A 25,048-nucleotide genomic window follows, 5' to 3' on the forward strand; every position below is an offset into this window, starting at 1 on the left:
CAGATCTCCATTTAAAGGATGATTCTAGGATTATCTTTTTACTCAGATTATAAAATCAAACGAAAACCGTGTTTACATTAATGTGCTTTCAATGGTGGTCTGTGGGTCTAATGTACTGGATGGTTTAAAATGTGAAGTTTGTTTTTGTTAAAGCTGTTCATTTTTATTATTTATTTTTTTATAAGTCATGCAAGTACTTTTATTGATTGATCCTTAAAGTTTGCTAAATTGTCATTATGGAATGCTCCTCTAGGTGGATGAGCTTTTGGTAATGTTTATTAAAATAGTTTCTATGAGTTTTTATAGATACATTCGGCAAGAAGGCCCCACCCACTCGTGGGGGAAAGGAAATCCCCTTTACCATAGTTACCTATTCATTCCCATGAGAAAAACAGGGAGAAATATACAGTAGGTTTGGCTGTTTTAACAATATAAAACATGACAAAAAGCAATTAATGTTTAATACCTTTCCAGCCAACAAATCTAGAAGTCCACTGTGCTTCAAGCTTTTAAGCTGCAGAGCCATACAGTTCAGTGGTCTCACGACAGAAGTTTACATTTACGATTTTCACATTGTTTTGTTATTCGATTGGTATCTAAAATGTTTTATTCTTTGATACATTATCATCATCAACACTTATTTATCTTTTAATATGATGTGTTTCATCCACACATTAATTATATTTTGAATTGATTGTTCACATAAAATAGCTCAAATTTAAGAGGTGAAACCTGTAATATGGCTGATGCGATTTCAATGGAAGACTTTTATTTTTATACTACAATTTACAGCCTCAGCAGACAGTGCAAATAGGCTTAAACTTTGGTAAAATAGTAGACATACAATAAAACTGTAAATAAAAAAACACAAAGATGGGAGATTCAATAATGATGGGGATGAAAGAAATCTTATTAAACACAAAATATGCAGTAATATGCCATATAACAACAATTAAGCCTACAATTTGCAGTTTTCCTAATCATTGGCAGTAAAGACAAGATGGAGATGTGTATACAGTCATACCCATTACTGTGTACCTAATGACACATAGTTATCGGGTTTACTGCTTTTACATGTTAATGACATGAGTTGAAATATTAAACTTATTTAGTGGTATTGCTATAATTTTGGAACAGTGTGATAAATTTGATATTTTTTACTATTAGACCATTGTAGGTGCATTACTGAGCATAAATTTTTTGTTTTGTTTTTCCAAACTAAGGGACAGATGTCGTCTGTAGATTTTACATTGTATTTAAACCTGAAAACTCCTAACCATGTTAAAAGTAGATTTGTATGTACTTGCCAGCTCAATGTAGTTTTGTAGTTTGTCATGATTTAAATGTGGCTCTGTCTCTGTGTAGGTACCAGTGCCCTTGTTCTTCCCCACTACACTAGACAGTGCTGAGCGCATTGTTGAGACCATTCAGGAAATCAAAGAGAAGATCCCTGATGATCCACTAGAGGCCGACCTCATATTGATGGCTGAGATGGTGGCTGAGGATGCAGAGAAGGAGAAAACCATCACCTCAATTGGTAAATAATGGAAAATTCAAAGGTTTAAAAGTAGGGTTGGTTAAAAGGTCTGCATACTGAATCTGCAAATGCAATTCAGTTGTTTGGTCATATCTTTGAAGCCTCCTGTTTTGTTAATCAGATCAGACTTGTAAGTTGAAAGAGGACCTTGAATTGAAAGACTTATCCAGCAATCAAAACTGGAAGGAGGACTCTGTCTTCTCTGCCCAGACATGCAATCAAGATCAAACCCCAAAGCTTGGGAAGCCTCCTACATCCAAATCTACCACACCAACCCCCATCTCCACCCCAGCAGAAGAGTCACAGATTTACCAAAAGGCTGATATCCCAGTTGGTAAGAGATGTCTGAGCCCCTGTACCACTAGGATTAAGAAAAACAGAACATACACATATTTTAAGTTGTACATTATCTTTATTGGCACTCTTTCATGCACATTTACTCTTTCAAATTTCTTTTGAACCGACCAGCATCACAGGAGCAGCAGAAAATTGTCAAGCAGAGAGCTATCAAGAGAGGCCATGACAGCATCCCTGAAAAGCGGCGGGTATGAACTTCTAATGCAGAATTAATCCTGACCTCCCACCAAAATCTCCCAACTCTCTAACTAGAACATTTATACTACATAACATTTATTCAGACCTTCAGTAACTTCCTTATTTAAATGAGGTGCTAATTAGCTTTTAAAACTCTGAAACAGCACTATCCTATTTGTGACTGATTTGACCAAGATATGATTTCCATTATCATTGAGAAACCAGATATGGGATTATTTCACATGTTTTGTTCTGTGTGAATCCGTAAGTGTGCAGAAACAATGGCAGCTACATCAGCTTCAGACACCTTCACTAACCTCTCCAAACTACAACATGAGTACGGTGTCAGTGCCTGGAAGGACTGGGTACGTTGGAGAAACACCCAACCGAACTTGGAGACACCTAAATGTGGTTGTGAGTATCACCTTGGTTTTTAATCCATAATTTTATACAATATAAAATAAATATATATAAAATGTCTTATTTCATTTTCAAGCAGTACTTGATCAGGTTCCCAAGTGAAAATGCACTCATTGAGCACTTTATTAGTCCTAATTGGTCCTTTGGTCCTAAAAAACATGGTTTTCTGCTGTTGTAGGCCATCTGTCTCAACGTTCGACGGGTTGTGCACGCTGAGATGCTTTTCTGCTCACCACAATTGTACAGAGAGGTTATCTGAGTTGCCATAGCCTTTCTTTCAGCTCAAACCAGTCTGGCCATTTTCTGTTAACGTCACTCATCAACAATGTTTTTCCGTGTGCAGAATTGCCGCTTACTGGATGTTTTATGTTTTTGGCACCATTCTGAGGAACTCTAGAGACTGTGTGAAAATCTCAGGAGATCAGCAGTAACAGAAATTCTCAAACCAGCCTTTCTGGCACCAACAATCATGCCACAGTCGAAATCACTGCAATCATATTTTTCCCCATTCTGATGGTTGATGTGAACATTAACTAAAGCTCCTGATAAAGATTCTACATTCTAATAAAGTGCTCAGTGAGTGTAAATGAGTGAGTGTAAATGAATGACTACAAAGGCTCCTTATTATGTAATTTAATAAGTTTGTAAACACTGTTGTCCCCCATGGCATTTAAGCCCTTTTCCTCTTCATCATTCTCAAAGCACGAAGTATGACACTCAAGGAGGACTTGTTGAATTGTAGCCCTGCTGAACTCAGCTATGGCCTCTCCAAGTTCATCTCTGAGGTTCGGCGACCCAATGGAGAGAAATACAGTCCTGATAGCATCTTTTATCTCTGCTTAAGCATCCAACAGGTAAAGCAAAAATCACAGACACTGTTGCTAATTTGTGTTCCTTAAAATTTTACTGGTCATACCTAATTATTATTATTATTTTTTTTTTTGGTGCATGTTTTCAATGTGTGCAGCACCTGTTTGAAAATAATCGGATGGAGAACATTTTTGTAGACAACTTGTACAGTAAATTCTGCCAGGATATGACCAATATACTCAAGGGGTGGAAACCAGCTCTTTGGCCCAGCGGTGAGTAATCTTAGAAACGAAAAATCAGAAAAAACTTCAATAGGTTGTTTCTGTCTTATTCTGCATGTAACTGTGTGTTTCTGAAGGTAATGTTCATTCTCGTGTGGAGGAGAAGTACTTGTGGGACTGTAAGCAGCTGGGGGCATTCTCACCCAGTGTCCTGCTCAACACGCTGATTTATTTCTTCACCAAGTTCTTCTACTTCAAGACAGTGGAACAGCACCGGCGCCTCTGTTTCGGCAATGTCAAACGCTACTCTGTTCGTAAAGTGTCCTATTTGCGTTTCTACCCCCCTGTAGATGACACAGGTAAGTGCACACACATACTTTCTTGTTTAACACTGTTCTTGTTAACCGTTTTACTAGATAGTTGTTTTGTCCCATTTAGATACTGTCCCTGCAAAGAAGAGGAAGAAGGAAGATGACAAGAAAAAGGTGCTAAAGATAAGAGAGAATACTAAGAACCCTCTCCGTTGTCCCGTCAGGTTGTATGAGTTTTATCTATCTAAATGGTAAGTCAGTGATTGTGATTTCATGTCCTAGAATGTTGTGGCCAACTGCAGATATACAGTATGTAGGGTGACCAGATGACCATGTCAAAAAATCGGGAAATATGAGGACTACCCCATGTTTACTAGAATATACAGGATAAAATTTGTGATCATTTACAAAATTAAAGAACTGGACAAGATGTGGTTATACAATTATGTTAAACTATAAATATTGCATTAATATCGTATCTCAGTGGAATAGGAATGAAGGACTTTTTTTTTTATTTTTTTATTTTTTATTTATTTATTTATTTATTTTTATTGCAATGTTGATTATCTTTACCTGAACTATATGGCACTAATAACATAATAGCTATCCATATTTTTCGCTTTTAGCAAGTAAGGACCGTTTTTTTTTTTTTTTTTTTTTTTTTTTTTTTCCATAAGCAGAAAGCAAGAAATTATAGCCAAAGCTCCTGGTAATGCACAGAGAGCTGCTCAGAGAAAGTTGCCCACTGAAACTAGGGGAATGAGCAATTCTCTTTTATTGGAAAATGTAAAAATTTTACTTGGGCAAAAGACACCTGATGGAACTCCTGCTTTTTTCTGGTCATCTGGTCACCCTAGATGCACACTACCATTCAAAAGTTTGGAGTCACTATGAAATTGTTTAAAAAAACAAAACAAAAAACAATTTATAATTATAAACATTTATTAATGTATAATGATACAGATGACTATTTCTATTTAAATAAAATTCTTCAAACTTTGTTCAACCAAGAATCCTCCACTTGCAACAATGACACCCTAGGTCTACTTGCAGTCAGTGTATTCTAGATATTCACGTGAATTTTCATCCCATGCTTTCTACAGCTCTTCCCAAAGATGGCTTTTTCACAAGAAACAGACTTCCGGGTACAGTTATGTTTCATTTGGTAGCAACTGATTTGGCTATTCAGTCTGCAGTCTCTTTAGAGTTTATATGTTCAAATACACTGATGGTTTGGGTTTTTTCACCAGCTCAAATATCATAAGCAGTAATATTCATTCAGTTCCCTACTTGCATCACCATATCACAAGAAGTTAATTTTAAAAAGCTATTTATTCCCAGCACAGATGCATAATTTTTTTCAAGGTCAATCAGATTCAACCTAGTGCAAATAAAATTCAATAGCTGTGTCTCATTGAACCTTGTATTAAATTACTAACGATATTAATGATGTATAAATGGTAAAAATTACCAACGATGTTAATGATGTATAAATAATAAAATTACCAATTATGTTAATGATGTATAAATAGTAAAATTAATGAGATCAAGTGATCCTGTATTTCCCCATTTTCATAAATAATATATATACACACAATAAAGATGTACTCATTCATCTCTGTGACAGAGCAGCACCAATAAGGAATTTTTGTGCAATAAATAATTATTTTAATTCTTTGAGGAATTATAAAATTAAAGTGTGCTAAGTGGCGTAAGCTAGTACTACGTCGGATATTACAGCACAGATTTACAGAATTTATGATGATGATGATGATGATGATGAGCAGCCATAAGAGCTATTCGAATTTAATGGAGTGTGAATATTACATGCATAAAATAAATGTATAATAAATACATTTTATCTTGTAAGGAAAAATTTTATTCTGAGCATTTTAGTCATAGTTCCATTCTTTATTTATTTATAAGGATAATAAAATTACTTAGAAAATATATTTAAATCTGTTTGTTTGGCTTGATGATGTGAAATGCACAGACAGTTTAATGGATATTATCCCAAATCTCAAACATTAACTTTACCGCATTCAGTTTTGATGATGTCAGGAGCATGTGAATGAGATGAAATATTAGAAGAGAGATGATAGAAGTGTCCCCATTTATTTTAGAGAGAGCCTGAAACCGTAAATATCCAGTTTGTGAGCAGTCAGATGTGATTTTTCCCTTCCCTGCTTCTCATTCTGGAGCTGTACAGGTGTGTGAGGGAGGAGAGCTGACACCGGTGATTTTCACCACACATCACATGTACTGTTTTCTCTTGAAGTAATGTAGAACTGAACCAAACTGACATGGAGAGTGAAATGACAAAAAATTTAGTTATTTATTGCTGGTTTTGTCTAGGACTAGATAAAAAGCACTTGTAGCAGCTTGAATATCTCAGATAGCGAATATGCAACATTCAGTCTCGTTATGCCTTTCTCACAGTATGTTCTTGTCCCATAACTAAAGGAATAGTTCACCCGAAAATTAAAATTCTCTCATTCACTTACCTTGATGCCATTCCAGATGTGTATGTCTGTCTTCAGCAGAACACAATTGAAGATTTTTAGAAGAATATAGAGCTCTGGCAGGTCCTTAAGGCCCATGGAAGTACATGAACGCAGATGTGCATTTTTTTTTATTATTATTATTTTTTTTATTATTTGCATTGACATAAGGGGCGCTACAGCTGATTTTCTTTTTTCAATCAACAACTGTTACGGCGGAGCAGAAATTTGAGGAGTCTTGCCGAACAAGTTAGATTATACAAACTTATTTTTCTGTCGCCATTTTGGCAAATACAAAAGCACACTCCTCAACAGTCAACATGTTGACTCCACCTCATCCACATGTGGTTCAAGATTTGTAACCGCCAGAGCAATGCAAGAGCGCACGTAATGTATGTACAACGGGACCATGCGTTAGAGAAGCGCTCGCATCTGCGTACTTGCGTGAAGTAAGTTTGGGCCCTTATAATGGAAGTACACGGGTGCCAGCACTTTGACGGTCCAAAAATCATATTTAGGTGGCATAAAAGTAATCCACACAACTCCAGTCGAGCAATGAATGTCTTAAGCAAATCAATACTTTTTTGTAAAAAATAGATAAAACGTTATTAACTTTTAAAAAGCATTTTGTGCCAGCAGCTGACGTGAAACATGACAAGTGCACCAGTGAGTTCATGTGAGAATTTGGAAGCGCCGCTTTTTTACAACAGAAGAATGAATGTCACGTTCGGCCACTTCAAACAGTATCAGAGTCCTAGATTGAAGTGCCGATTTCAAGTAAAAAAAACAACAACAAAAAAACAAATTATTGACATGTTTCTACCATCAAAGTGCATCCATGTACTTCTATTCCTGACAGAGCTGTATCTTCTAAAAATCTTCATTTGTGTTCTGCTGAAGAAAGACAGTCATACACATCTGGGATGGCATCAGGGTAAGTGAATAATGAGAGAATTTTCATTTTTGGGTGAACTATTCCTTTAAGCTTTTAGAGCTCTGTAGTCGCCATTAAAGCATAAAGTTGGTTCAAACATTTAAACACTCTTTAATTTGCATCAAGACTTAGATTCCAGCAGATCTTGCTCTTGTTGAACTGACCACTTGCACTTTGTTGTTACTGGAGGTATGCTGACACAGTGATAGCCAACCCCAAAAGTATTTTGTACATTAGGGTCTCTAGTAACTAGAGACCCTAATGTACTTTTTGTTTTCTTGTTGTGCACTTGGGTCATGTACTACTTTCTCTGTCCTGATTAGATCCAGTCTGGTTTTTTTTTTTTTTTTTTTTAAGACAGTAGAGCATAGAATAGCCTTCATCTCTCAAAAGAACAGTAGACGGATGAATTTCTAGAACAATATGTTGCTTTATGACCATTTTTAAAGCCCAAAGTTTACTTGCAAGTGTAAAATAACTTGCAAGAAGTTCAAGTGTATTCAGTACGTTTGCTACTGGAAAAAAAAAAACTATATTGGAATTTCCAAACTTCATTAAGTAACAACTGTTCATACTGTTCTAATAATAAGAAATGTTTCTTGAACCAAACTAACACATTAGAATGATTTCTTGAAGATTACATGACTACATTTATTAGGATTACATTTTAATATAAATAATACAACGCCCTTTTTTCAAACCGTTATAATTTGCGACATTTATAATGTTTTGGAAGTATTTTTGATCAATTTAAGGCATCCTTGGTGAACAAAAGCATAATTCTTTTTTTTTCAAGAATGAAAAATGTCTTTGTGATTCCAAACTTTTGACCTGTTGTATATGTTTATTAAATGAGACTCTTGATTTAATTTGGCCTGTATTCAGCCATCCAAGGTTTAAACTGCCTGTCATCCTTCCAGCTCACCCAGTGTGAGACAACACGAGAATCTGTTCTACCTGAGCCCTGAACGCTCCTGCGTGCCGAGCAGCCCCATGTGGTTCTCAACCACCTCGCTGACTGACGAGGCACTGGACAGTATGCTCACACGCATCCTTACAGTCAGAGAGCTGCATGTGGAGGAAGACAAATCCCCTAATGAGAATGATTCAGATAGTGACTCAGACTGAGACATGGTGCACATTAAAATGACTGTAAAATATGTCTCAGAATCATCCAGTAGAAATCTTTCCTGTATGTTAAATACCACAAATCTGAGAGAACCTAAGTTCCACCTTTTTAGAAATTAACTATTTGTGATAAATGGAAAGCAAGTCTTTGTTATATATTTTTTCCATATTTGATCTTGTTGTTACAAGTGACAAGTCTGTATAAAATTTTTTTTTTTTTTTTAAGTGGTGGGAGAATGAGCAATGTGAACTAGAAAATGTGGAGATTTCAAGAACAGTTTTTGAAAGGTACATGAGATTGTATGTGCTAGGATAACGCTAGACTCTTTACTGACATCGAGTCTCCTTTGTATTATACTGATAAACACAAGTCTTTGGCAGTATCATTCAAAAAACGGATTTTAAAGCTGAAGAATGTAATTTTTGGGTGTTAAAATACTTTCTCCTATCCCACCATAATAAGCAGACAAATATATGTAAACCATTCGTAGGCTAGTTTTCTCGAAAACTAAAAACTGTCGCTGTAGCGCTATAAAAATGTCTCTTTGTTTTGAGTGACTTGTCCAGAGCAGGACTATGTTTGTTCGAGCAACAGAAATTGGGGGTCATATTCGGAAAGTCTGTTAGAAAACAATGAATGCTTTTACATGCACGTTCTTACACCGATTATGCTTAATAAGCCGACAACGCATGCGGGCATGAAAACACAATAAACCGCGTTCCTTTATCGGTGTAAAGGCCATAAACGGCTTAAGAATGAACTGGTTGACACGGGTAGAGTTTTGCCAATTACGCAGATTGCACGTGCCATGTAAACATCGCAGCCGGTGTTCTTAAGCCGGTGTCTCGCTAGCTGATTTTTCCAATGATTTTCAGGTGTTAGCTTCATTAATATAATCACCGGCCAGGCAGAGGGAGACAAGGCAGCCATTAGCGTTTCTCAGTGGGAGGTGTTAATCTCTTGACCATTGGGACTCCCTGATGAGTTACTGGCTTGAAACACTGAAAATACACATCCAGCTTGCTTGAAATTTTCACTGGCTGTGGGTGGGGCGTGAACATGTCACCAATGAGTGCAGTTTGTGACTGAAAAGTCAAGAGACATTGATTGTCACCATATTTTGATAATGATCTGTCTATTTAATCATTTCATATAGTTGTGCAACAAGTTAACAGTTGTTAGCTGGTCATTATCGCAAAATAAACCCATCCAAGGTTAAAGTGCATTATTCGTCTGTTAATATCGATTTATAAACACACACGTGTAAATGAAAGCAACTGTTATGGTTGCGTTCTTACCTCAATTCCCACTGAAGAACTGCCAAGGCATATAGTCCGCGTAAGTGTGGTCTTTTCCAAAACTTTTGGTGCTTACTATTCTTTCTACGTCTAGCCAGAAATCATAAAACGGAAACTGCTGCCGCAAAACACTGCTTGCTGTTCATGTTTATCTGTGTGTTCATGTTTCGCACAGAGGTGGTGCTCTTGCTCTTATTTCTGCAAGCTTCAGGTTGATTGGCTGCGAAAAAGGGGCATGACAGTGAAGCGCAGAGAAAAGTCAAAGGCAGTGGTTAAGTGTGACACCTCCCCTCCATTTTTAACCTGTAAATGTGACAGGCTCTCTGACTAGGTGGGAAAGATCAGCAACAACAGTTCCTAAGTGTGACAACCTCCACCTGAATCGAGTCAGAGTCTGCTAGTGTGGAGCCAGCTTTACCAGCTCATCAAATGTGCGCACGTGTTGAGCGCATGCCTCTTCATATTTTGATGTCATAACTAGAGAATAATGCAATTATTTCAAATGTCATGTAAACGTGTATTTCTTGCCTTGTTAGATTTTTTTAAATAAGCTAATTTTAGAGAGTAATCAGCATATTGGTGTGCATGTAAATGGGCTCAATGTTAAATAGTTTTTATAAGTATAACGCTCTTCACAATACACAACAATTTCAGAGCAGTTTTACAGAAAATCATGCTGCAGTGTCTTAAAGTCCCTATTGAGCAGTTTTATTGAAATTTTTATTTTTTGCAATTCTTTTCGGTTGGTGCTAGGTGGTACAGAAATTACACACTTCAGCTTTAACAGATGGTGATTAGCCTTTGTTCATATGGAGTGACACATTTGAGCATTGAGTGTTTTTGTTATTCATTAGCAACCATGCTAGTTAGATGGAATGTCTCTCTAGTTTCTGAAATGATTTTCTGTTAATAACTTTAAATTGCTTTTTTATGGATAAAAAAATCAAGAATGAACCTGTCAGTCTTTCATCTTTATTATTTCAAAATATACTGCTTTTTATGACATTTTCAAGAGTTATAGTTGATGCATAAATGTTTCATTTGCATTGCAACGCTTTGCATACTCACTAATTGATCTTGTGAAGTCCAATCTCATTTTAAAATGGAAACAGTAATTATTGGGACTGAGCATGATTGGTTTGCCATGTAAAAGAAAAAGTATGTGAACCCTTTGGAATTACCTGTATTTATGTATAAATTTGTCTTAAAATCTGGTTTGATCTTTGTTACAATAATGAACATACAATCTGTTTTTGTACATATTGAGTACATCAAACATTCACAATTTAGGTTGGAAAAAGTATGTGAACCCCTAGGATAATGATGACAACAAAAGCTAATTAGAGTCAGGAGTTGGCAAACCTGGCATCCAATTAATGAGATGAGATTGGGGGAGTGAGTTAGAGCTACTTTGACTTATAAAAAGCACTCAAACAATTTGAGTTTGCTGTTCACAAGAAGCATTTGCTGACATTGATCATGCCTTGCAAAAAAAAAAAAAAGAGAGGAAGACCTACGATCAAGAAGTGTTGCTTTGTATAAAGCTGGAAAGGGTTACAAAGTTATCTTGTAGAGCTTAGATATTCATTTGTCCACAGTTAGACAAATTGTCTATAAATGTATACGATTTAGTACTGTGGCTACTCTCCCTAGAAGTGGCCATCTAGCCAAGATGACTCAAAGGGCACACCACAGAATGCTCAGTGAGGTAAAAAAGAACCCACATAACGTACACTTGTCAAATATATTTATAACATCAATTCTGATACAATTAAACAGGAAATGCACAGAGGATGTTATTCATAACACCCAGACTGTATAAAGGTATGTCATAATTGTAACACATTGTAATGAATAAAAAAAGCACTATAATGTGTGTGTGTATATATTTATACATATAGTGTGTATATTTAATGTGTTTATACTAATGTTAGTCAATAACACACCATAAGACCATGAAGCACAGACTTTATTCACACCACCAGACTACAATGTAAACATATTCATTCACTAACGTGCCTTGGTTGCTTTGTGTATTCTTCAGGAGTTAAAAGCAGCTCTTACATTAATACAGATGTTTGTAATACACTGCTCAAAAAAATTAAGGGAACATGTAATCATCACAGTATAACACAAAGTCAGTTAAACTTACGGGATATCAATTTGTCCAGTTAGGAAGCCTAAGCGATTGTGAATCAATGTCACCTGTTTTGGTGCAAATGAAAGTGACAACAGGTGCACTGGAGAGGCAAAAGCAAGACAACCCCCAAAAAGGGAATGGTTTTGCTGGTGGTGGCCACAGACAATTGCTCTCTCCTTATCCTTCCTGACTGATTCTTCTCTAGTTTTGCATTTTGCTAGTGTCCTTGTCACTACTGGTAGCATGAGGCGGTACCTGCAGCAACTCCAGGATGGCACATCCATATGTGCCATTGCAAGAAGGTTTGCTGTGTCTCCCAGTACAGTCTCAAGAGCATGGAGGAGATACCAAGAGACGGGCTGTTACACAAGGAGAGCTGGACAGGGCCGTAGAAGGGCATCAACCCAGCAGCAGGACCAGTATCTGCTCCTTTGTGGGAGGAGGAACAGGAGGAGCACTGCCAGAGCCCTACAAAATTACCTCCAGCGGGCTACTGATGTGCATGTTTCTGACCAAACTGTCAGAAACAGACTCCATGAGGGTGGCATGAGGGCCCGACGTCCTCTAGTGGGACCTGTGCTCACAGCCCAGCACTGTACAGCTCGATTGGCATTCGCCAGAGAACACCAGAATTGGCAGGTCCGCCATTGGCGCCCCGTTCTCTTCACAGATGAGAGCAGGTTCACACTGAGCACATGTGACGGATGTGAAAGAGTCTGGAGACGCCGTGGAGAACGTTATGCTGCCTGCAACATCATCCAGCATGACCAGTTTGGCGGTGGGTCAGTGATGGTCTGGGGAGTCATATCCTTGGAGGGTCGCACAGACCTCCACGTGCTAGCCAACAGTACCCTGAGTGCTGTTAGGTACCGGGATGAAATCCTCAGACTCATCGTCAGACATTACGCTGGTGCAGTGGGCCCTGGGTTCCTCCTGGTGCAGGACAATGCCCGGCCTTATGTGGACAAAGTGTGTAGGCAGCTCCCAGATGACGAAGGTATTGATGCCATTGACTGGCCCTCACGTTCCCCAGACCTGAATCCAATTGAGAACCTTTATGGATGTTATGTATCGGTGCATCCGATGCCGCCAAGTAGCGCCACAGACTGTCCAGGAGCTCACTGATGCCCTGATTCAGGTCTGGTAGGATCCCCCAGGACACCATCTGCCGTCTCATCAGGAGCATGCCCAGACGTTGTCGGGAGTGCATACAGGCATGTGGGGGCCATACGCACTACTGAGTCACATTATGAGTTGCCCTGATGAAGTTGGAACAGCCTGTGATTTAATTTGTTTACTTTGATTTTGATTTTGGTTTCCAATGACCGTTGTTAAGTCATTTTGTTCTCAACAACAACATTCAAAATATATATAGGATATTAAAATGAATAAATGTCTGTTTTTCCAGCCTGTTGTATTAGCATTTATTTATCACCCCTTATTTATATTAGATACAGTTCCTATATATTATTATTTACACAGGGCAAATATACTATTTATTAAATCTACTTTTATTACGTATCGTATTTTAATGGGGATATTACAGCTGACAGTTACGTGAACAAACAAGGTTTGAACATCAACCGTAATGAGATAAACTGAAATTCACGGCTTTTTAACGCTTCTGTGTACAAATTTGAAGGCTGCTTATTGGATAAATACAGGTAAAGGTCATATTATGTGAGTACGCATTACTTTACGGAGAGCTTATGACCTACTAGTTAAGTCTTGCTTTAAGAACAGGTGGTGCAACCAAATTAAGCACTGACTTATTTACAAACTATCTAGTAGTTACTAAGCCCTTAGTGTGAACTTTACGTGAGAACTTAAGCACAGCTGGTGCAACCCTACCCAGATGGTCACAAAGATGGCGGCTGTGGGGGAAAAGTGAGGTCATTGGGCGGATGCCAAACGGAAGTGAGCATCCCTATGCCCTACTCCCTCCGAGGGGCTAAGCTCTTGAAGTGGGAACTCTGGAGGGAGCAGTGCACTGGCGTCTCATGTATGGCCGTTTGGAACACTCTTGATGAAGGGTGTACTGAAAGACATACATCACTCCCACTTTATCTTCGCCTGAAACGTTACCATGATGACGCAGCGCAGCTGTTCTAACAACAGGAATCTCTTATTTATTGCTGTTAATTTGTTGCAAATAAATATACCTTTTGTAATAGTTGTTTTTTTTTGTTTTTGTTTTTTTTTTTTACATTTATTTAACATTTCTTACTGTTGCTATTTTAATAATAATAATAATAATAATAATAATAATAATAATAATAATATATGTACATATATGTATATAAAATACATGATTGAACATTTCCCGCCAAAAGTTATTTGGTGCAAGAGTTCTTAATAATAATACACCACAGGGTTTAGACTAGCCTACAGTAAAAAATGAGCCCTGTTTTTGGAGTATCTCTCTGCTTATGGCCGTCTACTACCTTATGTATGAGGAGGAATGTAAACTGTGCAGAAGTATCTGTTATAAAAGATAGACAACTTTGCTTTAAAATATATCCCGAGGACACGCCTCTCAGGGTCACGTGATCATACTGTAAAATTACTATCACATGTACCCTTCACGGCCTTGTGGAAGGGCCCCCGGTGGAGGGCTTGAGTTGCTCACTTTCGTTTGGAACACCCCTTGTGTGGTGTCCCCTTCCCCCAGTGCCCTTCAAAGGCGCTAAAACGCCGTTTGGACTTCGCCCATTGGAACAGGTCTATAGCGGAAATCAAATCAAACAGTTTAACCTATATATAAAAAAGATGTCCGATACCGATTTTAACAAAACTATATTCCGATACCGATATTTGCATTTTACTCACCTTATTTTGTTATTAGATCACCGTTTTACTTTGTACATTTTTAAAGAATAATTCCTTAGCAACAGCTATTTTGTTGTTCTAACAATACATTTCTGTAATTGTGATAGAACATTGCAAATTGCATATCAAAAAATGAATTGAATCAGGACAGTTGCTTTATTAAAAAGAGGCTATTTTTGCACTTTTAATAAATTTTTGTGCTTTTGTTTTTGCACTTTTAAATAAAAGAACTAGCATTTTACATATGATAGAACATTACATGCACATTTTTGAAAAATAAAGTTAAGCAAAGGAATAAAGCCCTTTGATCTGTGACGAGCTTCAAGCTTATTGTATCTATAGCCAACATTTTTGAGGGGATTATTTTTGACAAACTTCGCTACTTGAATGGTAATTGCTCAGCGTGTTCCACACACACCCGCTAGAGGGCGCCGATCGCTCACGCATCGCTGATGCTGACAAAGTTAAAGCAGCCTTGCGGACGGTTTAGTACTAATGCAAAGCCACCTCGTGATATAAATCTTAATTCAATCAATCGTGCATGGATATCATTCCGATTTCTCAAAGATCAAAGACTAAAGTCTACAGATATTTTACCCTCATCATGTAAGTGCCTCTTTCGCAGCTGTCACGCAACACCGGTTTTTCTCGTGAATGTGTAAACGACAAAGAATACAAATTAAATCGCTATTACATGTTATAAGGAGTGCATGCTTCTTAATTCTGTGGCTGTAATTATCTCTGGATAGTGCATTTAAATTCAGAGTTTTTTCAAAGTTTGTGGTCTCCTAAAAACTCATGTCCATTTCGTCCATATATCCTGGCCTAGACTGAATATTTTCGCCAGGATTCTTATCTGCAAGGTTTTATTATACATGCGAAGTATTTCATAAAATGGTAATGAGTACATTCTGTGAAAATGTACGTCTTCATGTCCAAAACATGCTTTCAAATTATTATTATTATTATTCATTTATTTTGGTATTTCGTCATACTACACACACAAAAATGATCGCAAACTTTATTTAATGCATTAAATGTAATATGAAAAACTGATGATTAATTCTAATTAAAAAAAAATTATCAGCGTTTTCATGCTAATTTGATAAATAATTGGCCGATAAATATCAGAGGTCGATACATCGGTGTATCTGTAGTTTAGCTTTACTGAAGAACACTGCTGAGAGTCACAACAGATACAGGAAATTACACAAGCACTCTCTCTCACACACACGGCATACAAACACACAGACACTCTTGTTACTCTAATAACTTGTTAGAAACAGACCAAACCATCCCTACTAGTTATGAAGCTACGTTTTCGAATTGGTAACAGCGGCTTGGGCTCATTTTTCCACCGAGCAGTGGCGGCTTTGGCTGTTTCTAAGCAAGAATGCTAACCTGAATCAGTGGTGTAAGAAAGTAGTAGCCACAGAGACTATTTAGCCCGAGACAGAGCACTTGTATTAAAATGAATGGAAGAAAGCGGAACCCTTAATATGGTGGATGTTGAAAAGAGAGTCCCGTCTTACAGGTAAAAGAGCCAGTTACCTTTTAGATACAGACATCGCCTGCTAGTCAACTTGAGAATGCGCATGGACATTAGCTAGACCTGCCTGCCAAATAAAAATGTTTTTCTGATCAGAGCTAAAGAAGCATAATTTATAATGCCATTGTAGTCAGATTTAACTGCTGATTTATACCATGTTCTTTGATCGTTAACCTTTTTTGGAGATTTTGGTCTTTCCCCATTCAAGTAGATAGTAAATGTAATTTTATGCTTACATTTTTATACTTGTATCCATCTACACATCAAACTATCTTCTCATGTCATTCATTCATCATGCTATAGTTAGGGTGAGCATATTTTTCAAGTCTTAAACCAGAACAGAGGAGGGAGTAATCAAAAGACTGGCTAAATTAATGTAATTTATGAATGCTAGACTGTCATTACTATATGTGTAATACTTTAGCTCGTTTTATGGTAATATAGATGTACATTTAAATTATAGACTATAAATTGCACTGTAATTAGTTATTAACTCGATTTAATTAATAATTTGGTTTAATAGTTTAATAACCCAGGTTTTGGTTAATAATATTTATAGATAGAACTCACTATGTGTGAGATTGGTGCTATATGATTTAAAAAAAAAAAAAAAAAAGCTTGTATTTAAAGCATAAAGCATAAGGCAGTTGATCAACATTATTAATAATAGTGTTTTAACAGTGTGTGTAATTTGGATTTTTTATATCATCTACAACATTGCCCAATGTTAATGGCAAATCAAATATTGTGAAAACTGGCTGGAAAAGTGTACAGACTGTTGCAGACCACAATTTATTTCTTGTCAATTCACTTTCATGTGTTCACGGACCGCTCTTGACCATTCCAATATGGCAGACGGCATAGCTGCTAATGAGGCATCTATGAATGTATATCAATGGCTGTGAATACTTGGTCGAATCACATCTGTGCTGATATAAGGGAACAACAGCACTCTTGCATGTGTGACATTGCTTTATTCAGCAACAATAACACAATAACCAAAGTTGTTTTTGTGAGAATACAGAAAACCTGCTCATCTCTGCTGCTTATAGTAGCCAGGGACCGGTTGCACCAGCTATACGTAAGTTACAACTTAGCTTAGTTGTGGCGTAAATGGGCACTAAGTCATAATTTACGCACTACTAAATATTTGAGCATATTATATTAGTTCAGTGTGTTTAAAGAGAGAGAGGTAACATTTTCCTGCATGATACTCCCAGTCCTTTGGACATGCTGAAATTGACATTTGAGACCGGATGTCACCTTGTTTCAATCACAAGTACTTTCTGATGATGACTATCATCAGGAAAAGGCATCAATTACCACTGTTTAGAGCTTTGGACAGATTTAACTGGCAACCATGAAACTATCGAAGTGCCTCTGAAATTTGAATTTGGCAAAACTGAGTTAGACTGAATTATTTTTATGCGGTCAGCCACTTTTATTGAAATTCTATTATTAAATCAAATTTATATTCTTAAAGTAAATCAGTTCTTAATTTGTAGAGGAATCTGAAAACTTTAACCTGAAAAATGCGTCATGCCACACGCCTGGCTGCAGCTATGGTGGACAGTCCAAACTTGGAGGGCACCAGAGAACTTTTCTCTTCCCATTCATGTGTCACAGCAAGTAAAGGCCAGACTGCCAGCTTCTCAGGTAACATAACCACAAATCCACCAAAATGCAGTGTCCTTTATTATAGGGATGCACAAATACCATTATTTAGAGACTGACTATGAGTACAGATCCTTTCTTCTTGGCTCTTTCCAATACCTGAATTTGTTACAGATATTTTATGTGAAGTATTAACTACTATACCTGTAACATTACTCAAACTGAACATGACACCAAGTCTTCGCCTGAAGTATACTTGAACTTCTTCATTGTCCCTCAATAAGACAAAATCAAACAAAGAGCCAAATATGGCAATATCTAAAAGCAAGAACATATCCATGTCAAAATCTGTTGCCCCCAAACCACCAGTTGACCCCAGACCGGCTCTTCCAGAGTCCAGCTCATCAACCAACACTGACAAGAACGCTGTTCCCAGTGTTCAAGGGCAAAGGGTCACCAAGCTCCCCAGCTATCAATGTCTGCAATCGTTCTTCCACAAGCCAGAACTACTGGAGTTCCAGCTACTGTTTACTGGTGTCAACGGGCACAAATCAATGAAATAAACATAAAAAAGCTGTGTGTTTCGAATGAGTGGCGCTAGAATAATTGTTGAACTATTTGTAAATCCATGTGTTTTGTTTTAATACATTATCATCTTGGCTCATGAATATGAATAATGTAAAATAACATTCGGCCAGTAGTCATGCCTGAATTGCTGAAAGACAGACTTTTGTAACTTCACTAGCTATAGTTAGATTGCCAATGCAACCGTTTGGCAAAGGCATCTGTGTTGTGTTAAAGGTGAAGTGTGGAATTTCCACACCACTAGCGATACCAAACAGAATAGCAATTAATGAGTGTTTTCAAACAGGTTTCCTAAAATCTCTGCTCATCTGCCACTGGTTAGCCCACAGGCAAAAGGCAACTCTTAAAATATAGTAGGCCTAATTATTTCCCAAAAAGTGATTGTCGCAATTTTATTGTTTGCTATGTCATTCACACACAAAGGGTGCTATTTTTTTTTTTTTTTAGTGTTCAAATTTTGTGTGCACCTATCTTCTCTTAAGGAGAGAAGTTCTTGTTTTTGAGAGCATGTCTGTGGGACACCAGAATTATATAAACTATTATTACTATATTTTATATTAAAGACATATCAAAATGTTTTGACCATTGTTTGAGGTCCCGGTTTTTAACAGGCATTTAAATGGATAATTCACCCAAAAATGAAAATTCTCATCATTGACTTTCTTTTGCTGAACACAAATTAAGATTTTTAAGACTTTTTTACTAAAATTCTCCACTCATTTTCACTTCCGCATTCTTCTCTTTTGTTTTTTTTGGAGATTAGCATTTTTTTTGTGCATATCGCCAGCCCTACTGAGATGATCGACATCTACTATTGAACTGTTTCTCACCCACACCTATCATATCACTTCTGAAGATATGGATTTAACCACTGGAGTCTTATGGATTACTTTTATGCTGCCTTTAGGCTATATGCTTTTTGGAGCTTAAAGTTCTGGCCACCATTCACTTGCATTGTATTGACCTACAGAGCTGACATATTTTTCTGAAAATCTTTGTGTTCAGCAGGAAAAGTGAAACACATCTTAGATGGCATGAGGGTGACAAAGGGATGAGAATGTTCATTTTTGGGTGAACTATCCCTTTAATGTTGATCCTTATGGTTTTGTATTTTCTCTAATCTTTCAGAGAAAAATGTATGCTTTCTGTGGCGACGTTTGTGTTGTGGAGTTCAGGAGGATTAACAAAGTCAAGGCTCTCTGTGAATACTGCAAGGTCACTAAAGCTGTGAAAATGTTGAAAAGTATAAACTACACTGACTATTTCTGCGAAGAGAGTATGTGCTTCGAGAATAAATTAGATTTTATTTTATGGTCATGCTTTATTTGTAAAATGTTACAAAGTTTATTTCATTTGGTCCTTCTTTCCATGTATGCAGCACCTGATTAATAATAATAAAATGGAGAACATCTTTGCAGACAACTTGTACTGCAAATTCTGCCAGGATATGACCAAGATGCTCAAGGGGTGGAGACCAACCATTTGGCCCAGAGGTGAATTATTATAAAAATAAAAACTTGAATGGATTGTTTCACTGTTACTCTAGAAGTTACTCTGTGTTCCTTCAGGTTATGTTCATTCTCGTGTGGAGGAGAAGTACTTGTGGGACTGTAAGCAGCTGGGGGCATTCTCACCCAGTGTCCTGCTCAACACGCTGATTTATTTCTTCACCAAGTTCTTCTACTTCAAGACAGTGGAACAGCACCGGCGCCTCTGTTTCGGCAACGTCAAACGCTACTCTGTTCGTAAAGTGTCCTATTTGCGTTTCTACCCCCCTGTAGATGACACAGGTAAGTGCACACACATACTTTCTTGTTTAACACTGTTCTTGTTAACCGTTTTACTAGATAGTTGTTTTGTCCCATTTAGATACTGTCCCTGCAAAGAAGAGGAAGAAGGAAGATGACAAGAAAAAGGTGCTAAAGATAAGAGAGAATACTAAGAACCCTCTCCGTTGTCCCGTCAGGTTGTATGAGTTTTATCTATCTAAATGGTAAGCTACAATATATTAAACATTAATCAGATAGCTGTTAGACCCTAAAATAGAGATAAAGCATCATTATTTTCAGCAATATCAGGTAAATTACTTTAGAGAGCCCTTTTTTTTACATTCCTGACAGTTATAGAGCCACCTATTCTGCGATCTCCATCAAATTTGGCTTGCTTCAGAATCACATGTCAAAAATTGGAAGGTATTGTTCACCCAAAAATGAAAATTCTCTCATCATTTACTCACCCTTATGTCATCCCAGATGTGTTTGACTGACTTTCTTCTGCAGAACACAAACAAAGATTTTTAGAAGAATATTTCGGCTCTGTAGGTCCATACAATCGAAGTGAATGACGGCCAGAACTTCAGGCACATAAAGGCAGCATAAAAGTAATCCATAAGGCTCAAGTGGTTTAATATGTCTTCTGAAGTGATGCAATCGCTTTGGGTGACAAACAGGTCAATATTTAAATCCTTTTTTACTATAAATCTCGAATCTCTCACACCTATCATAACACGACTGAAGATATGGATTTAACCACTGGAATCATATGGATTACTTTTATGCTGCCTTTGTGCTTTTTGGAGCTTTAACATTTTGGTCACCATTCACTTGCGTTATATGGAACTACAGAGCAGAGATATTCTTCTAAAAATCTTTGTGTTCTGCAGAAGAAAGAAATGTATACATCTGGGATGGCATGAGGGTGAGTAAATGATGAGAGAATTTTCATTTTTAGGTGAACTATTCCTCTAAGGTTTGTAATTGTTAGTGCCATCAGGTGGCCAATGTGCACAATTTTTTGTTTGTTTCCGTAGTCTAAGCCACTGTTAGTGTGCCGTGAAAGATTGTCAGGTGTGCCGTGGAAAATTATCAAATTCCACTAAATAAATAAATGCATGAAAAAAATATATAATTTCAGGGATCCAAACTCCTCACCTTTCGCAGAAATTCGCCATTTTGAAACCATAATCGGTCACTTTGTGATTGTGAAGAGCAATGATTAATGTGCAAAAGTGAGTGATATTTCTACGCGTTAAGGGTCTTTCACATGACTTGCGTCAGCGCTGCAGAATACATTGAAGTCTATGAAGTGACGTCACTTTACACCAGTGTTTTTCACACACGTTTTTACTTCACCAGTAATGTCTTTGAGAGTACTAAGCAACAAGAAATATTTAAAAACTGTCCAAATTTGTGGAGACATTGAATATCTCATAATTTCTTTTAATTAAATATTACCTTATCATTTATGAATATCAGAGACCCCAGTTATTGAACTAATTTAAATTCACCAAGAAACCGCTTAGACCTAAACATTAATGAGTCCTTTTATTACTTTCTGCTATCAAAGCAACTGCAAGCTTTTTTCCTCTCTTCCAAATACATGTTTTCAATGTTTATTGTGCACACCTCCTGCTTTTTTACGTGGCAAACTCATAAAATCGCCCCTCTGACACTTTCTGCAACTCTTGTCATGTGGAGGGCAATGCGGCGCTTGACGCTGGCGTTGAACGGAGCGTTGACGCCTCGACTCAACTCATGTGAAATGCGCTTTACAATGACTAAAGAGCATTATTGAAACTCAAAATGATTATTATTTGTCTATTATTGTGGTCTTTTCTGATAAAAGCCATGCTCAGCAGTTTAAATAATCTACTGTAGGAAATGATACTGTAGATCTGCTTTGTGTTTATAATTCTTATACTGAAGTCAGTAGATTTGTAGCCATGCAAGTTTTAATAAAGGAGAAGGTAAAGATGTTATTGAAACTCATTATTATTAGACTATTATTGTTGTATTTTTGGATGAAAATAATGCTCAGACTGAAGGAAGACTATAGATCTGCTTTGTTCTTTTAATGCTTAAACACTATAAAGTCTCTTGGTAGATTTCGGTCATGAACGACACAAAATGATTCACTGACTCACTAATAGCACATAAGACAATCATTTGTCGCCACCTAGTGACATTTCCAGAAGGGGTCACTGAACTAATCAGTTAATAAAACTTAAATTTGTGAAACAGAAGCAAGCCTCACCAAAATACTCTTTATTTTGCAGCTAATTCTGTACAATTGTAAACTTGAAACAAATTGAATCACTAAAATAGCTGGAATTGATGCTTTTAGCTTATTCTTTAAAAAAAAAATATACCCAGAAGTCCAGTGATTGTCTTACCTTTTTCGCCCCATATGAGTTTGCATATCCTTTAATTTGTTGTGGAATTGCAAGAACAAATCTACAAATTAGAAAAGAAGCAAATTTGTTGTTTTTTCATTACCCACTTAGTGCTCTTGCCACCTGTGATCTCACACAGCGTAGCCTATCTATGTGACTTGTGTTTTTTTTTTTTTTCCAAACATTACAAGTAAACACGCTACTAAGACGGACAGAAAACATGGACAAGTTCTTGAAAAGGAAAAATATTGACGATGGTTAGCCTATGTGGGATAGTGGTGTGCCGTAGAATGTTTTAGTCGTAAAAAGTGTGCCGTGGCAGAAAAAAGGTTGGGAAACACTGGTCTAAGCCCTTGAAATGTGCAATTTGATAAATCTCATACAGTTCAAGTAACCGATAGTATACTGTTTATAAGCTACATGACATTTTGATTTTTGTCTCCACAATTTGCTCTATTAAACGCATATCGGTATGTTTCTTCTACATCAATTTTTTTTTGCTGAATCTTTGATAAGGTAATAGATGTTGTTGTTGTTTATTGATCAACTTTATCTAACATGGTTTTACCGAAAATTTAGAAAATGTGAACTTTGCCATATGGCAACTCTGTACCACAATGGAATTGGTCTAATGCATTTTCTCATTGGGAATTTTTATACATAGTGGCATCAATTTATATTATTGCATTTATTTATTTATTTGGAAATATTTACCTAAATATAGCATTTATGCATAAATAATAAAATAATGTTTTGTATTTACAGAAAGGGCAAGAATAGTGCACAGTTAGTTCTTCGGATTGACAACGGTGAGGATGAGCTAGGCTTTAGTGATGGTAAAAAAAAAATATTGAGTTTCAAGTGCATCAATTAATTAAAGAAATATTAATTTAATAAGGACAAATTTAACCTTTTTTTAAAGAAAATAATTGGAACATTTTCCATTGTGGTACAGTTTTTTTTTTTTTTTTTTTTTTTATCCCTACAATTACATTTGTGTTTCAGCAATTCACACTTAAATCCCTAAACATAAAATAAACGATCGGTTACAAAATAAATAAATAAAGACAAGATTCATGATCCAGTTTTATTTATTTTTTAAATGGCTGGGATGTCACATGGCTTGTTGTTACAGGTGTATGATTTCATTGACTGTATAAGCACATTTCTACCATCATGATGAACGGTTCTGAGAACGGTGAGTGATGGTAGCGTTTCCACTTGAGCACCGTTCGATATGGTACAATTACAAACCGTTCCCACCCCATATTTCTCAGCTAGGTTAGCTAACCATCCTCAGCACTGTAGAACTGTGCTGGTGGAACAGCTTTAGTGACTTGGCAACCAACGATTTGTCACTTGCTCAGTCAGTCTATTCTAATCCTTTGCAGCACCACGAAGGAAAAATAAACTTAAACATTTGGCACAGTTCCACAATGAGAACTGTTTGGCACGTGTTTTATTTTGCAATTTAATTAACCTGAACTATACTGGGAAGTTAAACTTTGCTATTAAGATTACTGTATATCAATCCAGACTTTTTGCTTTTAGCCAGTGGGGACTTTGTACATGGGCAGACATAGCAACAAAATTAGATGCAGGAAGGTATAGCCAAAGTCCCTGGTAAATCACAGAGAGCTGCTCGGAGAAAGTTACCCATCGAACCTAGGGGAATGAGTGATTCTCTCTGCTGCTTAGAAAAAGCACAAAGCAAAGTGATGTCTTTTTAGATATACATTTATTAAATGAGGCTCAATCTCTTGATTTAATTTGGCCTCCAAGGTTTCATACTGCCTGTCATCTTTCCAGCTCACCGAGCGCAAGACAACACGAGAACCTGTTCTATCTGAGCCCTAAAGGCTCCTGTGTGCTGAACAGCCCAACATGGTTTTTAACCACCTTGCTGAGTGACAAGGTTTTGGACAGCATGCTCACTTGCATCCTTACAGTCAGAGAGCTGCATCTGGAGGAAGACAAATCAGCCAATGAGACTGGATGATCTTCTGTTAGAGTTCCATCTTTTGAGAAATCAAATGTGGTTCTGATGGGTGGAAAGCATGTTCTGTCCCTTAAATAGATATGTTCAAACAGAATTCATGTTCCCTTCATATTTGTCACAAATCATATTTCTATATAATCCAGTTTTGCTATTTTGGAGAAATGAATGCTGGGGAAGAAGACATCAAGCTGCATGTTCTGTGGCTCAGGGACTATGCTTGTTTGGGAGATCTGGTCTCGCATATTCTTTTAAATGATTTACTGCAGACTGCATCATACCAACTATTCAGATTCTGATGCATGAAGTTATCTTGTATAATGTGTGCGCAGTCTTCTCCATTAGGGAACTCTTCTTGATATCCTTTCCAGTTATCTGGTTCACTTTTAATCCAGAAACTAAAATAAATTGTTACATCTTTTCAACACTTGTCAAAAAGGTCAAATATTTGTGGTTTACATTTGTAGAA

The 25,048-nt window shown here is 36.9% G+C and overlaps 2 protein-coding genes across 32 annotated transcripts in view; one reads left to right on the forward strand and one right to left on the reverse strand.

Annotated features, from left to right (window-relative positions):
* LOC127425290 (zinc finger MYM-type protein 4-like) overlaps nucleotides 1-10,050 on the forward strand; it is a 38,744-nt gene extending 28,694 nt beyond the window's left edge. For all 11 annotated transcript variants that reach the window (XM_051671063.1, XM_051671065.1, XM_051671064.1 and 8 more), the window contains 9 exons: nucleotides 1,366-1,537; nucleotides 1,659-1,871; nucleotides 2,006-2,082; nucleotides 2,341-2,485; nucleotides 3,194-3,345; nucleotides 3,459-3,573; nucleotides 3,660-3,881; nucleotides 3,961-4,084; nucleotides 8,189-10,050. In XM_051671063.1, coding sequence (XP_051527023.1) covers nucleotides 1,366-1,537; nucleotides 1,659-1,871; nucleotides 2,006-2,082; nucleotides 2,341-2,485; nucleotides 3,194-3,345; nucleotides 3,459-3,573; nucleotides 3,660-3,881; nucleotides 3,961-4,084; nucleotides 8,189-8,396 — 1,428 coding nt within the window. In that variant the 3' untranslated portion in view covers nucleotides 8,397-10,050. The remainder of the gene's footprint in view (nucleotides 1-1,365; nucleotides 1,538-1,658; nucleotides 1,872-2,005; nucleotides 2,083-2,340; nucleotides 2,486-3,193; nucleotides 3,346-3,458; nucleotides 3,574-3,659; nucleotides 3,882-3,960; nucleotides 4,085-8,188) is intronic.
* Nucleotides 1,352-25,048, reverse strand: part of LOC127425301 (C-type lectin domain family 4 member E-like) — a 40,740-nt gene continuing 17,043 nt past the window's right edge. For 8 of the 21 annotated variants that reach the window (XM_051671116.1, XM_051671127.1, XM_051671132.1 and 5 more), the window contains one exon: nucleotides 23,657-24,977. In XM_051671116.1, the coding sequence (XP_051527076.1) occupies nucleotides 24,794-24,977 (184 nt within the window). In that variant the 3' untranslated portion in view covers nucleotides 23,657-24,793. Of the gene's footprint in view, nucleotides 1,499-9,896; nucleotides 20,332-22,583; nucleotides 22,645-23,656; nucleotides 24,997-25,048 lie in introns of those variants that run through there. The other 13 variants (XM_051671130.1, XM_051671118.1, XM_051671126.1 and 10 more) reach the window with 12 other exon arrangements.

Source organism: Myxocyprinus asiaticus, chromosome 34 (genome assembly GCF_019703515.2).
Source record: "Myxocyprinus asiaticus isolate MX2 ecotype Aquarium Trade chromosome 34, UBuf_Myxa_2, whole genome shotgun sequence".
NCBI classification, from domain to species: domain Eukaryota; kingdom Metazoa; phylum Chordata; class Actinopteri; order Cypriniformes; family Catostomidae; genus Myxocyprinus; species Myxocyprinus asiaticus.